The sequence below is a fragment of the Quercus suber genome, unplaced genomic scaffold (genome assembly GCF_002906115.3).
Source record: "Quercus suber isolate HL8 unplaced genomic scaffold, Cork oak 2.0 scaffold_142, whole genome shotgun sequence".
NCBI lineage: Eukaryota > Viridiplantae > Streptophyta > Magnoliopsida > Fagales > Fagaceae > Quercus > Quercus suber.
Window position 1 is genome coordinate 175,985 of NW_027069603.1, and position 14,632 is coordinate 190,616.

General features: G+C 38.8%; 1 protein-coding gene and 1 non-coding gene across 2 annotated transcripts; one reads left to right on the forward strand and one right to left on the reverse strand.

Moving 5' to 3' along the window:
- Window positions 1-5,271: 5,271 nt before the first annotated feature.
- Window positions 5,272-5,361, reverse strand: TRNAY-GUA (transfer RNA tyrosine (anticodon GUA)). The gene is given in 2 exon segments: window positions 5,272-5,307; window positions 5,325-5,361. It is a non-coding gene; the product is annotated as a tRNA-Tyr (tRNA).
- Window positions 5,362-10,347: 4,986 nt separating this feature from the next.
- On the forward strand, window positions 10,348-11,295 carry LOC136068924 (uncharacterized). Its single transcript, XM_065776783.1, has 3 exons — window positions 10,348-10,515; window positions 10,606-10,728; window positions 10,831-11,295. Exons 1-3 carry the CDS (start codon window positions 10,348-10,350, stop codon window positions 11,293-11,295), a joined length of 756 nt encoding a protein of 251 aa, XP_065632855.1.
- The last annotated feature ends 3,337 nt before the right edge of the window (window positions 11,296-14,632 follow it).

The window sequence follows — 14,632 nt, forward strand, 5'->3', positions numbered from 1 at the left end:
TTACACTTACAGATGTGGGTGTTTTTTTGGTCAAAATGTGTAAAATGAAAGGTCTTTTGTATTTTGCAAGACTTTGCATCCACTGATGTGGATGCTCTTAGGCCCCCAAATACATCAAGCAACCCCTGAATACACACTCAATGTAAAGCGTAGACATCCTTTATAAAATGTGGATATACCTAGCTTTACAAATTGTAGACATTGTGTAAACTAGTGAACATCAAGTAGTGTAAAAGAAAATGTGATATATATATATATATATAGTAAAAGATAATAACCTTAAAATATAAAGAGCATTATATAAAATTAGAGAATAATATAATTTAAACAGGGGATAATAATAATAGAAACATAAAACACATACAACATAAACTTTAAAAGATAGAGCATAGTTATAAATTTAAAATTTGAAATAATATTATTTGAACTTTGTGTTAAGTTACCAATTGTTTCAAAAGCTTAAACTGTTAGGAAATTGTGAATTTAATCACTTAACCATAAGTCTAACACTTCCTCTCACTTGTGGGCCTAAACTTCCCCTTAATAAGTGAGAACCTAACAAGTGGGAATTTAACATTTTAAATGGGAGGTAGAGTAAAGCCATGGAACGAACTTAGGATCTCCTGTTCTGATACCATGTTAAATTATCGATTGTCCTAAAAACTTAAGCTATCAGGAAATGGTGAATTTAATCGCTTAACCATAAGTCTAACACTTTGAAATACTTACAATAAAGAGATATGCAAGCTTGAAATTGAAAGATTGAGAATTTATGGTGACAAGGAAAACTAAGAGAAAGAAAGAAGAAACGCCACAAGAGATGTAAGTGGAAAATATGGTAGTGTCCTTCTTTCATGCAAGAACAACAACAATAACAACAAGGTCTTAGTCTTAAAATTTAAGGTTGGCAATGGTTCTTTAGAAATAGAAATGCTACATTTACAACAAATTCTAAATAGCAGGTTATTATTAATGGAAAAAAAATAATTTTAATGATGAGTTCAAATTAGAACTAGTAATAAATTAACACCTAGGACTTATTGTGAAAAATAATGTGAATGTAGCATTTCTCCCAAAAAAAAATTCACAACATTTTAATTTCATAATAGTTGAGTTGGCAAATTTTAACTAGTTTTTACCTAGGTTCACCACCAACATCACGCTTTTACTTATCACTATCATTCTATCGCATCAACATGTGTGAAAAGTTTGTCAAATTTTTTGTATCTATAGACTTTCTAAAAAATAAATTCTACATAGTTCATGAATATTGATTAGTAATAATTTTGCATTTACAACAAGATAATAGAATTTAAATAATATTTAATTTTTTAAAAGTCATATTTAAATATATAAAAGACCTCAATTTCAATTTTCGCCTTAGAGTATCCGCATTAGTAGTTGTATAATTTCTGTCCATTTTGCAAGAAAAAATATGTTTTTTCTATTTTACAAACCCGCTTTTACAAAATACTCACATTAGATTGTTTATTCTATACATTTATTTAATAAAATATTCATTCTTGACTCAATACCCAGCCACCATCAATGATTAGAGTAGCAGTGATCATCAACCCAACCTCCATTATCAACCCACACAACCACCATCATCAAGCCGCCCTCCATTATCAAACCACCCATCAAAATCCCAAAACCACTAATCTAATTCATCAAAACCCACTAACCAAAACCCACTGATCAAAATCATCAAAACCCACTAATCACAATCACCAAACCCACTAATCAAAACCATCAAAATCCCAAAACCATCAAACATAGAAAAAAGATAGCAATGGTGATCGGCGTGAGCTGCAGTGAGATCAACCCCTCTACCAGAAAACCCACTGATCAAACAATGAGAAATGATTTGATTAGGCGATTGGTGAAAGATTAGGGCGATCGATGATCGTCGAGAGATCAGGGCGGTGGCGATTGGTGGCGGTGGTGAGAGATGATTTGATCAGGTGATGATTTGATCGGTGGTAGTGGTTTGATGATTTGATCAAATGAGAAAAAAGGAGAGTGAGAGTGAGAGTGAGAGCAACCAGAGAAAAGGAGAGAGAGAAAATTACTAAAATATTAAATGCAAGTGCTACAGTAACCGTGCATATATCCACATTTTATAAAGGATATCTACGCTTTACATTGAGTGTGTATTTAGGGGTTTCTTGATGTATTTGAGGGCATAAGAGCATTTACATCAGTAGATGCAAAGTTTTGCAAAATACAAAAAACCCTTCATTTTACACATTTTTACTAAAAAAGCACCCACATCAATAGGTGTAAAATTGTGCATAGATGTGTACAGTTACTATAGCACTTGTGCATCTATGCACAATTTTACACTTACAGATGTGGGTGTTTTTTTGGTCAAAATGTGTAAAATGAAAGGTCTTTTGTATTTTGCAAGACTTTGCATCCACTGATGTGGATGCTCTTAGGCCCCCAAATACATCAAGCAACCCCTGAATACACACTCAATGTAAAGCGTAGACATCCTTTATAAAATGTGGATATACCTAGCTTTACAAATTGTAGACATTGTGTAAACTAGTGAACATCAAGTAGTGTAAAAGAAAATGTGATATATATATATATATATAGTAAAAGATAATAACCTTAAAATATAAAGAGCATTATATAAAATTAGAGAATAATATAATTTAAACAGGGGATAATAATAATAGAAACATAAAACACATACAACATAAACTTTAAAAGATAGAGCATAGTTATAAATTTAAAATTTGAAATAATATTATTTGAACTTTGTGTTAAGTTACCAATTGTTTCAAAAGCTTAAACTGTTAGGAAATTGTGAATTTAATCACTTAACCATAAGTCTAACACTTCCTCTCACTTGTGGGCCTAAACTTCCCCTTAATAAGTGAGAACCTAACAAGTGGGAATTTAACATTTTAAATGGGAGGTAGAGTAAAGCCATGGAACGAACTTAGGATCTCCTGTTCTGATACCATGTTAAATTATCGATTGTCCTAAAAACTTAAGCTATCAGGAAATGGTGAATTTAATCGCTTAACCATAAGTCTAACACTTTGAAATACTTACAATAAAGAGATATGCAAGCTTGAAATTGAAAGATTGAGAATTTATGGTGACAAGGAAAACTAAGAGAAAGAAAGAAGAAACGCCACAAGAGATGTAAGTGGAAAATATGGTAGTGTCCTTCTTTCATGCAAGAACAACAACAATAACAACAAGGTCTTAGTCTTAAAATTTAAGGTTGGCAATGGTTCTTTGACAAATTAGATGGAATTATTTTCTATCATTTTTTTCTATCTAAAGTTATACCTTTTGTTACTCTCCTATTTGATATGTCCTTTTTTTTTAATTACTATTACTAATATTATTTTTGGTATTTTTCTACTTTTTTTTTTTTCGTTCCCCTCTATTTGAATCAATTCACTCTTTTTTATCAGTTAATTACTCGCTCGCATTTGAGCATAACCAAACCATCTCAACAAGTGACTTAGTGACTCTCTCTCATCTTTTCATCAATTGAGGCTACTCCCAAGTCCCATCTTTAAATGGATTTATTCATGTCTAACCTTATTTTTCTTTCTTACGCATACAAATATATTTTAAAATATTTGAAAAAAAAAAAGCATTTTAAGATATAGGATTATTTCTCATTTTATTATTTAAAATAAAATAAGTAGCATCTAAAATTCATCTTAAAATACATGGAAACGTATGCTCAAATCACACCGGGCATGCCCTTAATCTCGGGTAAGCCCATCGTGCATGCACACCACTTGCAAAAGTAGAAGAATACGTGCAAATCACAGCCCCACACACATGGATTATTAAAAATAAAATTTGGAATTTATGAGATGATGATTGTTTTGCCTTGAATAACAATTGCAGAAGATTCAATCAATTTTTTATGATTTTTTTCTATGCTTTGTTCCTTACCCTCTCTCACTTGATTGCAATGCCCAAGAGAAGGAACATATGGGAAAAATGAAAACAGGACTCAGCAATCAATTTTTTTTTTTTTTTAAGTAATCAATGAGAAAGAGGGGAATTGATGAAGAACTTATTAGTGTAAATCCCAAATATACCCTAAAAGGAGTACTCTAAACTATTAAGATTACTCTTTGCAGAAGTTTTATCTGAATAATAAATCTACTCTCATAAAGAAAGAATTTTATTGAATTTTTTTTTTTATAATTAGTCTCACCACACTCATTAAGAATACAAATAGAATTTCCCAATAAAAGATAATAATTTTATTGATATTAAAACATTATACAAACATTTTAACACACACCACAATATCATTCTTACTTCTTATGTCCCTTGCACTTGTATACTCTTGCAATGGATGGGAAGCTTATACAGAATACAAAAGAGACGATGACTTCCTCAACTCACGCACCTAAACTAGTTGCAAAAGTTGAATAATGCGAGAGAAAAGTTAGCAAAAGCAACTAAAGTATGATGATATTGTCCCTATCTTATTTTGTACAAACCATAAAAGACATGCCAAATGCTTCAACAAATCATCACCTATTGCTAGAATTGATGATGACTCTTAAACTAACTTCCAAAGTAGTTTAGGCTCTTATTAACACCAACATCCAATTCCCTCCTTAGTAATGTGGGACAAAGCCCACAAGGGGATCTTTTAAAGAGTTTTCATTTTCTTTTGCTAGGAGTAGGAGAAGCCATGTGGGAGATAGCAGCTGCATTATCGTGGTGACTTGTATTTAAGGGTATTCAAGAAAAGCTTTCATGAGCTTTTACTGACTGGATTCAAATCCAAGCTAGGAGATTGAGATAAGAAAGGCATATTCCCTGAAACATGTGGAAGAGCATTTCTCCTCAATTTGCTACACCCATCTGGCTTCCAAATCAAAGCGGTAAGTTTAATTTTTGAGTTGGCAAAATTTATAACAAATTTATCACATTCAGATCAGAAATAATGTGTAGGGTTATCAATGAAAAATTTATGTAGATTTGTTCATTAGGTCATCCACCATAAGATTCATAACATGTAGACGTGCTTCCTCTTTCACAGGAAATGAGAGGGTAATGCCTGAAATTTAATAATCAATTTTTGTAGTTAATATCACCAACTTTTTCTATAATTATGATTTTGATAAATACTTCCTTTAAATAATGGTTGAAAAGTTGCTCAATCTTTTAGATTTTCTAGACTGAGAAACCAAAAAAATAAAAAGAAGAAGCACAAAGGGATTGGGTATATAGATTAGAGGTAAAATTTAAATTCATAAAAAAAAAAAATCCGACCTGCCGGATTCGAACCAGCGACCTAAGGATATCTAAGGTATTTTCCACTACAGTCCTCCGCTCTACCAACTGAGCTAAGGTCGGTTGTTATTCTTTTGTTATGTTGTTCTATTATTATGTTATAACTAATACTAATAATAATTTGCTCCATTGGATTGGACAACGATCCAATTGCCAAACGTAGTGGTTTTGTGGGTCAGGCTCTTTGTACCTCCCTTAAACTTTATAAATTCAGAATCTGAACAAGCCCATTAATATAAACCGAAGAAGATGAACCCACTTCCAAGATTGGACTATCTCAAAGCCTCTGATTCTCCACCCAAAAAAACCAAAAGACTATCTCAAAGCGACAAAGCCTCAAGCTAAGGGTCCTTGTAGTCCGTGCAAACAAAGTTTATATATTAACACGACTCGCAGGCAATAAGATGGGCTTTTTGGGCTTTTGGTCGCTAATATTTGAAGCAAGACTACCCAGTGACCGTCATGACTGACTCATGAGCTTGTAGATCCATGGCTTTTCTGCGCGAGGTTGGTATTCGTTTTCATTCTCGAAGTCCCATAACCCAGAGAGTAAAGTTGCTTTTTTTTTTTTTTTGGATGGAACAAAGAGAGTAAAGTTAAGACATGGCACAAAACTACTTTCTCAAGAAATATAGAAAATGTACCTTAAGTTAAGTCCATAACTCATTCTGCAAATTTACGATTTCCTTAAAAAAGAAAAAAGAAAAAAAAAAAAAAGGCATTTATCGAACCTTTGTAGTTAATTCTCAAAAGGGTAGGCCTGTTGTTTAGATGGAATACCCGTTAGTAGTAGAGCTATTGACCTTTTGTGGGATTTGAGAATTTTAATTAATTATTTTTTGTGGAATATCCAAACTGCAAAGTGTTTTCATGTTAGAAATGTTGATTTCAAATAACGTTTTAGCTGCTTTTGAGACTCTTCACTATATAAGAAACCACTAGACTTGGAAGACAGGATATATGACTTTGAAACTAGATATGAGCAGAGCCTACAATAGGGTTGAATGGGGCTATATGCAACAAGTCTTGGTGAAGACGGCGTTTCATGAACGATGGGTTAAACTTATGATGGAGTGCATTACATCGGCTACATATTCAGTCCTGATAAATGGCGAACCTCATGGACACATTATCCCCACTGGAGGTCTTCAACAAGGCGACCCTCTGTCCCTTTACCTCTTCCTAATGTGTATCGAAGGCCTACATGGGCTGATTAGCACAGCTGCAAGGGATAATGAAATTAGGGGTGTATCTATTTGCAAAGCTGGACCTCGACTAACACATTTCTTTTTTGCAAATGATAACCTAATTTTCTACAGGGCTAAGGAAGAAGAATGCCAAAAGCTGTTAGACTTGCTAGCGAGCTATGAAAGAGCATCAGGCCAAAAAATAAATAGGTCCAAGACAAGCCTCTTTTTTAGTAAATCAACACCCCAAGACATGCAAGATGTGATCAAACAAACCGTTGGTGTGCCGGTCATCCACTAGTATGAGAGTTACTTGGGCTTACCCTCTTTTTATTGGCAGATGGAAGAAAGATAGCTTTGCAAAGATAAAACAGCAGATCTAGAAAAAATTGCAGGGGGTGGGAAGGTAAAATTTTATCACACTTATACGATGTCATGCTTCAAGTTACCTGTGAAATCTTGATTAAAGCCGTGGTTCAAGCACTCCCCACTTATACAATGTCATGCTTCAAGTTACCTGTGACCCTATGCCATGAAATTGAGGCGCTTATTCGCAAATTCTTCTAGGGGCAGAGTGGAGACAGCCGTAAAATCCACTGGATTAAGTGGTAGGAGCTGTGCAAACCAAAAGCACAAGGGGGTATGAGGTTTAAGGATTTATCTTTGTTCAACGATGCGCTTTTGGCTAAACAAACTTGGAGATTACTGCATGATGAGCACTCTTAATTTTATCAAGTTTTCAAGCCAAAATTCTTTCTAGATTGTTCTGTGATGTAGGCAAAGGTTCCAAGTACTGCTTCTTACATGTGGAAGAGCATTGTCAGAGGCAGGGAAGTGATAAGGAAGGGGGCCAGGTGGAGGATTGGTGATGGGCACTCGGTCAGAATCTGGGGTGATAGTTGGATTCCTGCAAAAAAAAACCCCAAGATTATCTCGCCTATTATGCACAGGCAAGCAGAGGCCAAGGTGAGCTATCTGATTGACCAACAACAGTGACTTTGGAATGAAGATATTCTAGATTACATTCTATGAGTTTGAAGCAACAATGATCAAGAAAATTCCTTTATGCAAGTCCCAACAGAGAGATGTCTTAACCTGGCCTTTTACCCCTGATGGTGATTACACGATTAAGTCAGGATATAAGTTCTTGTAGAATGAGACTTTGCAGCAGCAACCTGGTCCCTCTAACACGGATTCGATGAAGCCCTTATGGACAACAATTTGGAGCCTTGATATCCCTGGCAAGGTCCGTAATTTTGTGTGGTGATCATGCAAAAACTCTCTTCCAACTAAGACCAATCTAATGCAGAGAAAGGCACTTAAGGAAAACCTGTGTGAGCAATGCAAATCCCATTAGGAAGACGTGTTGCATGCTTTATATGGCTGCCCAAAGCTTGTACATTTGTGGAATACAAAAACACAATGGAATCGCAGCACTTTGAAACAGGCCACAACCTTCACTGATTTCTTCAAAATCATACTTGCAGAGAAGGCTGAACCAGAATTGTTTTGTTGGGTTGTATGGGATTTGTGGAACCGTAGGAACAACCTAAGATTGGGGATACCTACATATAATCTTGTCAAGGTCCTGGAGAAGGCAGTGGTACAAAATTAACTTTGATGGGGCGATATTTGAAAAGGAGGATAATGCAGGACTTGGGGTTGTCATTTGAAACTCTGAAGTTTTGGTCATGGTATCGCTCTCACAATTGGTACTTTTACCTTATTTAGTGGTTAAGGTCAAGACTTTGGCAACAAGAAGGGCACTAGAACTAGCGGTGGAAATTGGGATCAATAGAGTTGTTTTAGAAGGGACTTAGTAGTCTTGATGCAGAATTTGAGGAACGATACCAGCTCTCTTGCTCAGTTCAGCCATTTAGCAAGTGACATCCTATTCCTAGCCTCACATTTTACTGATGTGCAATTCTCTCATGTACGTCGTCAATGTAACAAGGCAGCCTACTCACTTGCGAGACGGGTACCTCTTTCTCCTCCTTTGTTAGTCTAGATGGAAGATATTCCACTAGACGTTGAACCTGTACTCATGGCTGATTTACTCAGTCTTTGATAATAAACGGATTAGTCTTCATTCTCAAGAAAAATAAAAAATAAAATTGTGGGCCCTAAAAAAATCCATATACCAGTCATACATGGCCTTGCATACCATTTATGAGAATAATGCCTATCTCAAATGCTTATTTATATTATTAACTAGTCTGTGCGATGCACGGAATAGTTACCAAATGTTAAATATATATATATATATATATATATATACTTGTGGGGTCGATTATCCAAAAAGATGATGTGGAAATCGTAGAAAATGGGCTTGTGGTCCAACGGCCCAGTTCGAGGACATTCGCTTGGCTGAGGATGGTTAAAGAAAGATATTGTGGGAGTAGTATAAGAAAAAGGGATGGAAGTCATATATAGTGGCCCAAAACGCGTCCGAGGATAAGATCCACCTCGAATACCATAGTCCGAGGTGGATGTAACTATTTCACTATTCAAGGTACTCCGCAAAGTTGTATTAGAATTGGAAAGTGAATGTAGAACAAAGGAGGAATTGGGAGAGATAACAAATATCTTCTAAAGCTGCTACCTCCACATTAAATGCTTCCCAACTAACTCTCTGGCCGCATTAATGTGGAGGTGATACCTGAACAGTAACCAAGCAGCCTTATAGCTGCTGAGCAAAGGTTCTGGGAGGTGCTGGATGGGACAAAAAGGAATTCCCAGAATAGAACCTACACGTGTACGGTACGAATGGGGTGAGGAACGTGGTATATAACCTGAAAATGGAAGACATTAGAAAGAGGAGGAAGAGAGAGAAAAAAAAAAATAGAACCCAGAAAGATATCCCCTAAGACCTAGCCGAGGAGAGTTTTTATCATTTGATTAGTTTAAAGCATCCTTTGCTGCATAATGATCATGACCTTTTCTATTGAATGGAACTAGTTCTTTTACCCATTCTCTAAAATTTTATTATTTGGGCTTGTTGGGATAGAAACCTATCCCTATTCTAGGTCTGATCCAATTTGAGTCCCTACAATTGGCGTCGTCTGTGGGAAGAGCTTGATCTATTTGTAGGGAAAGGCAAGTGCAGCGGTTGTGATAGAAGGGGGAGCACTGCAACAGCCAGTAGTGGACCCACAGCAGATGGATGTTAATCCACACCAGGCAGAGTCCAGGGGGTTTCAGCATGGTAATCCGTTGGTAGTCCTTGAACAAGGAGGGGATCGTGAGGGAAGCATGCGAACCTTCCACACTAATGGAAGTCATTCTCGGGGGAAAAGCCATATTTCCCATGTAAAGAACGATGGGGACATGCAATGTGAGATTAACAAATTGAAAAGGGAATTGCGACACGAGTGATGAAGGCGTAGGTCTCACAACTCTAGGCAATCTTCTGAGGAGTCAGATGACACCAGTTATAGGCAAAAGTCAAGAACTCCGCCCAGTGAATCTTTTTCCTATGATGAGGAATACCACCGTAGACGAGAGTATAAGAGTTCGCCTCGCAAGGGTGTAGGGAATAACGCCCTGAACAAAGCTTTGAGTCAAGTTTCCAAGTCGCCCTTCACGCGACGTATTGAGGATGCAGATCTTCCTCGGCGATTCCATCAACCCGCGTTCACCATTTATAATGGTTGAACAGATCCAGTGGAACATGTTATCCATTTCAGTCAGAGAATGGCTGTTCATGCTAAGGATAAGGCCTTGATGTGTAAGGTCTTCCCATCTAGCCTGAGTCCAGTGGCGATGAGATGGTTCACGGGCTAAGAGCGAATTCCATTGGCTCCTTTGAGAAGCTCACCCAAGCTTTTGGTGCCCGCTTTAGCCTTTGGGATTGTTATTATCCATGTCTATGTGGGAGGGGGAAACCTTGAAGGCCTATTCTGATAGATACTGGGAAATGTTCAACGAAGTAGATGGAGCCTATGATGATGTCGCTATTAATACTTTTAAGGTTGGCCTTTCAACCGAGCATGGTCTGAGGAAATCTCTGACTGGTAAACTTGTTACCAACGTGCGTTAGCTTATGGATCGGATTAACAAATATAGAAGAGTAGAGGAGGATCAGATATAGGGTAAAGGAAAGTCCAAGGTAATCCCTTAGGAGAGGAGGGATTTCAGGTCGGACAGGTACAACAATAACCGACCTCAGAAGGACTTTGGGGGGCAACTAGGATCTGCTAATTCTCAGGTGGTTAACGCCGTGTTCCGAGAACCAGTACAACAGGTTCTGGAGAAGATAAAAAATGAGCCATTTTTCAGATGGCCTAATAGGATGGCAGGGGATCCTGAGAAACGTAATCAAAACCTTTACTGCCAATATCACTAGGATCATAGACATACTACTGAAGATTGTAGAAATTTATGGGACCATTTGGATCAGTTGGTCCGAGAAGGGAAATTGACCCAGCTTCTGCATCATTCCAGTGGCCGAGGAAGTCAGGCAGGTTTGACATTTCGGGGAGATGCTTCTTCAGGACCCCCCTTAGGCACGATAAACGTTATATTTGCCACCCCAAGAAGAACCAGGTCTTGCCCCTCCAAGGTAATGTCTGTGTCTCATTGTTTGGATAAGGGCTCCAGTTCAATGCCGAAAAGAGCCAGGCTGGATACCTCACTGGTGTTGGGCTTTTCGGATGAAGACAAGAGAGGAACTATACAACCACATGATGACGCTTTGGTGGTTACACTTAGGATCGGGGGGTATGATGTGAGAAGGGTGATGGTTGATGAGGGAAGTGCAGCTGAGATGATGTATCCTAACCTGTTTAGGGGGCTAAATTTGAGACCCTAGGATCTGACAGCCTATAGCTCCCCGTTGGTGAGTTTTGAAGGTAAATCGGTCATTCCGATAGGTATGATTAGATTACCTGTGCAGACTAGCTCAGATGTGGTGGAGGTAGATTTCATTGTGGTAGATGTTTTTTCTCCGTATACGGCTATTTTGGGTAGGCTCTGGCTGCATACCTTAGAGGCTGTTTCTTCTACTCTTCATCAAAAGGTGAAATATCCATCAGGAGGCCAGGTGTTAGAAATATTGGGAAATCAAGCCATGGCCAGGCAATGCCTGATAACGGCCATTCAACATCGGCCAGAGGCAAATACTTCGGCCACAGCCGAGAATGACTTATAGTAATCAAAGACTCTGGCAACCCTCCTCAGCACATCCACCGATGAAGCAGAGTGTGAGAATTTGGAGAGGGTGAGTGTTGGGGATGATCTAGATAAGTACTTTCAGGTTGGAGCACAGTTGCCTTTGTTGGAGAAGGAGCAATTGGTTGAGGTCCTTAGGAGAAATATTGATGTGTTTGTATGGAATGCCTACAAAGCCTAGGGGTGGATCCAGACTTCATTTGTCATCATTTGAATGTCAATCCCTCTGTTATTTTGAAGAAACAGCCACCTCGGCATTTGTCCAAAGTACATGTCGAGGCTATCAGAGACGAGGTGACCAAGCTCAAATAGGCAGGGGTTATCAAAGAGGTGTTTTACCCTCAATGGTTGGCTAATACGGTCATGGTGAAAAATAAAAATGGAAAATGGTGCATGTGTGTTGATTTCACGGACCTTAATAGAGCTTGTCCAAAAGACCTTTTTCCTATGCCCCGTATAGACCAGTTGGTGGATGCAACAGTAGGCCACCCTCGGCTGAGCTTCCTAGATGCCTTTCAGGGCTATCATTAGATCCCACTGGCATTGGATGATCAAGAAAAGACCGCTTTTCTCACTTCCACTAGAAATTATCACTACAAGGTAATGCTTTTTGGCTTGAAGAATGCGGGGTCTACTTACCAACGGATGATGACGAAGATGTTTGAGCCACAGTTGGGCAGGAGCATCGAAGTCTATATTGATGATATGGTGGTGAAAAGTAGGGAAGTGGTCGAGCATGTGATAGACCTCACCAACATTTTTGAGATTTTAAGGAAGCACAAACTGCGATTGAACGCGTCTAAGTGCCCATTCGGGGTAAGTTTAGGAAAGTTTTTGGGCTACATGGTGACTCACCGAGGAATTGAAGTGAACCCCGACCAAATTAGAGCCATAAGTAGCTTGCAACCACCTCGGAATCCCAAGGAGGTCCAGAGGTTGACTGGGATGACCGCTACTTTGAATAGATTCATATCCAGGTCGGCGGATAGGTGCAGACCTTTTTTCCTTTTACTTCACAAGTGGAAAGGATTCGAATGGACCGAGGAGTGCACCTTGGCATTTCAGCAGCTTAAAGAATATCTATCTCGGCCACCCATTATGTCTAGTCCTTAGGTGGATGAAGTCCTTTTTTTCCTACTTGGCGATAGCTACCTATGCAATCAGTTTTGTTCTGATACAAGTAGATAATGGCGTACCAGTTTAGTACGTGAGCAAGTCGCTTCATGAGGCTGAGGTACGTTATTTGCCATTAGAAAATGCCATTTTGGTAGTGGTGCACACTACAAGGAAACTTCCCCATTATTTCCAGGCATACACTGTGGTTGTCCTAACTCAGTATCCGCTCAAAGCGATACTTCGGAGTGCAGACTACACTGGCAAGATTACCAAGTAGGGCACAATTTTAGGGGCTTTTGATATTAAGTATATGCCTCGTACCTCTGTGAAGGGTCAAGTTCTCGCCAACCTGGTAGCTGAATTTGCTGAAGGCCTTGAAGAAGAAATAGAAGCAAGCCCACATGGCATGGATGAAAAATCAGTTGGCCTTATCTCCATGCAACATACCTCATCTTGGAAAGTGTATGTGGATGGAGCAACAAACCAGCAGGGGTCAAGAGTGGGGCTGGTTCTGATATCTCCTGTAAAGGTCACTATCAAGAAGTCTTTGAGGTTGGGATTCTCAGCTACTAACAACGAAGCAGAGTATGAATCTCTATTAATGGGGATGGCGATGGTCAAGAAACTAGGTGGAAAAACAGTGGAGATTTTCTCGGACTCGAGACTGGTTATGGGCCAGGTTAGAGGGGAGTTGGAAGCTCGAGACACAAGAATGTAGGAGTACTTGGGCCAAGTTAGGCATATGCAAGTAAATTTTGAATTTTTTGAAGTAACTCATGTCCCTAGGAGCAGAAATGCCCATGCAGACTCTTTGGCTACCCTTACTACCTCCTTGGCGTAAAACTTGCCCCGAGTGATAATGGTTGGAGACTTAAACGCACCCACCCCAGTAACGAGGGACTCGCTTCAGGTCAATCAAATCAATTCGGCGCGTAGTTGGATGGATCCTATATTGTTGTTCCTTGAGAAGGATATACTGCTCGAGGACAAATCAGAAGCTGAAAAGATATGACGAAAAGCTTCTCGGTTTTGGCTGTCCGAGGACAAAAAGTTATACAAACACTTTTTCTCTGGGCCATATCTACTTTGTGTACACCTCGAAACCTCAGAGGCACTTCTAGAAGAGCTACATGAAGGGATTTGTGGGAGTCACACTAGAGGAAGGTCTCTATCTCACCGGGTAATTACTTAGGGGTATTGGTGGCCAGGCATGCAAAAAGAAGCACAGAAATATGTTAGGAAGTGTGATCAATGTCAAAGGTTCGCATCGAACATCCATCAGCCGGGGGGAGTTCTTAATCCTCTTTCTAGTCCTTGGACTTTTGCTCAGTGGGGCTTGGATATCGTTGGCCATTTCCCTAAAGTGGTAGGAAATAGAAAATATCAGCTAGTTGGCATAGACTATTTTACGAAGTGGGTCAAAGCTGAGCCTCTGGCCAATATCAGGGATGTGAATGTCAAGAGGTTTGTCTGGAAAAATATCATTACTCGATTCGGGGTTCCTCAAGCTCTCATCTCAGATAATGGCCTTCAATTTGACAGCAAGACTTTTAGAAAGTATTGTTCTGATTTGGGGATAAAGAACAAATATTCCACTCCGGCCTATCCATAAGAAAATGGGCAGATCGAGGCTATCAACAAGGTCATAGTGGGTGGGCTTAAAAAAAGATTGGATGATGCAAAAGGAAAATGGGTGGAGGAACTGCTGCATGTCCTCTGGACGTATCGAACAACGCCTCGACGGTCAACAGGTGAAACCCCATTTTCAATGACGTATGGGGCTGAGGCTGTGATTCCTCTTGAAACGGGTTTTCCCACACTAAGGACCAGTACTTTCACCTCGGATGGAAATGATGAACTGT

Coding starts and splice junctions, on each gene's coding strand:
- LOC136068924 (XM_065776783.1), top strand. CDS start 10,348: ATGTCTATGTGGGAGGGGGAAACCTTGAAGGCCTATTCTGATAGATAC. Junction 10,516..10,605: donor CTGGTAAACTTGTTACCAAC/GTGCGTTAGCTT, acceptor GTAATCCCTTAG/GAGAGGAGGGATTTCAGGTC. Junction 10,729..10,830: donor TCCGAGAACCAGTACAACAG/GTTCTGGAGAAG, acceptor CAATATCACTAG/GATCATAGACATACTACTGA.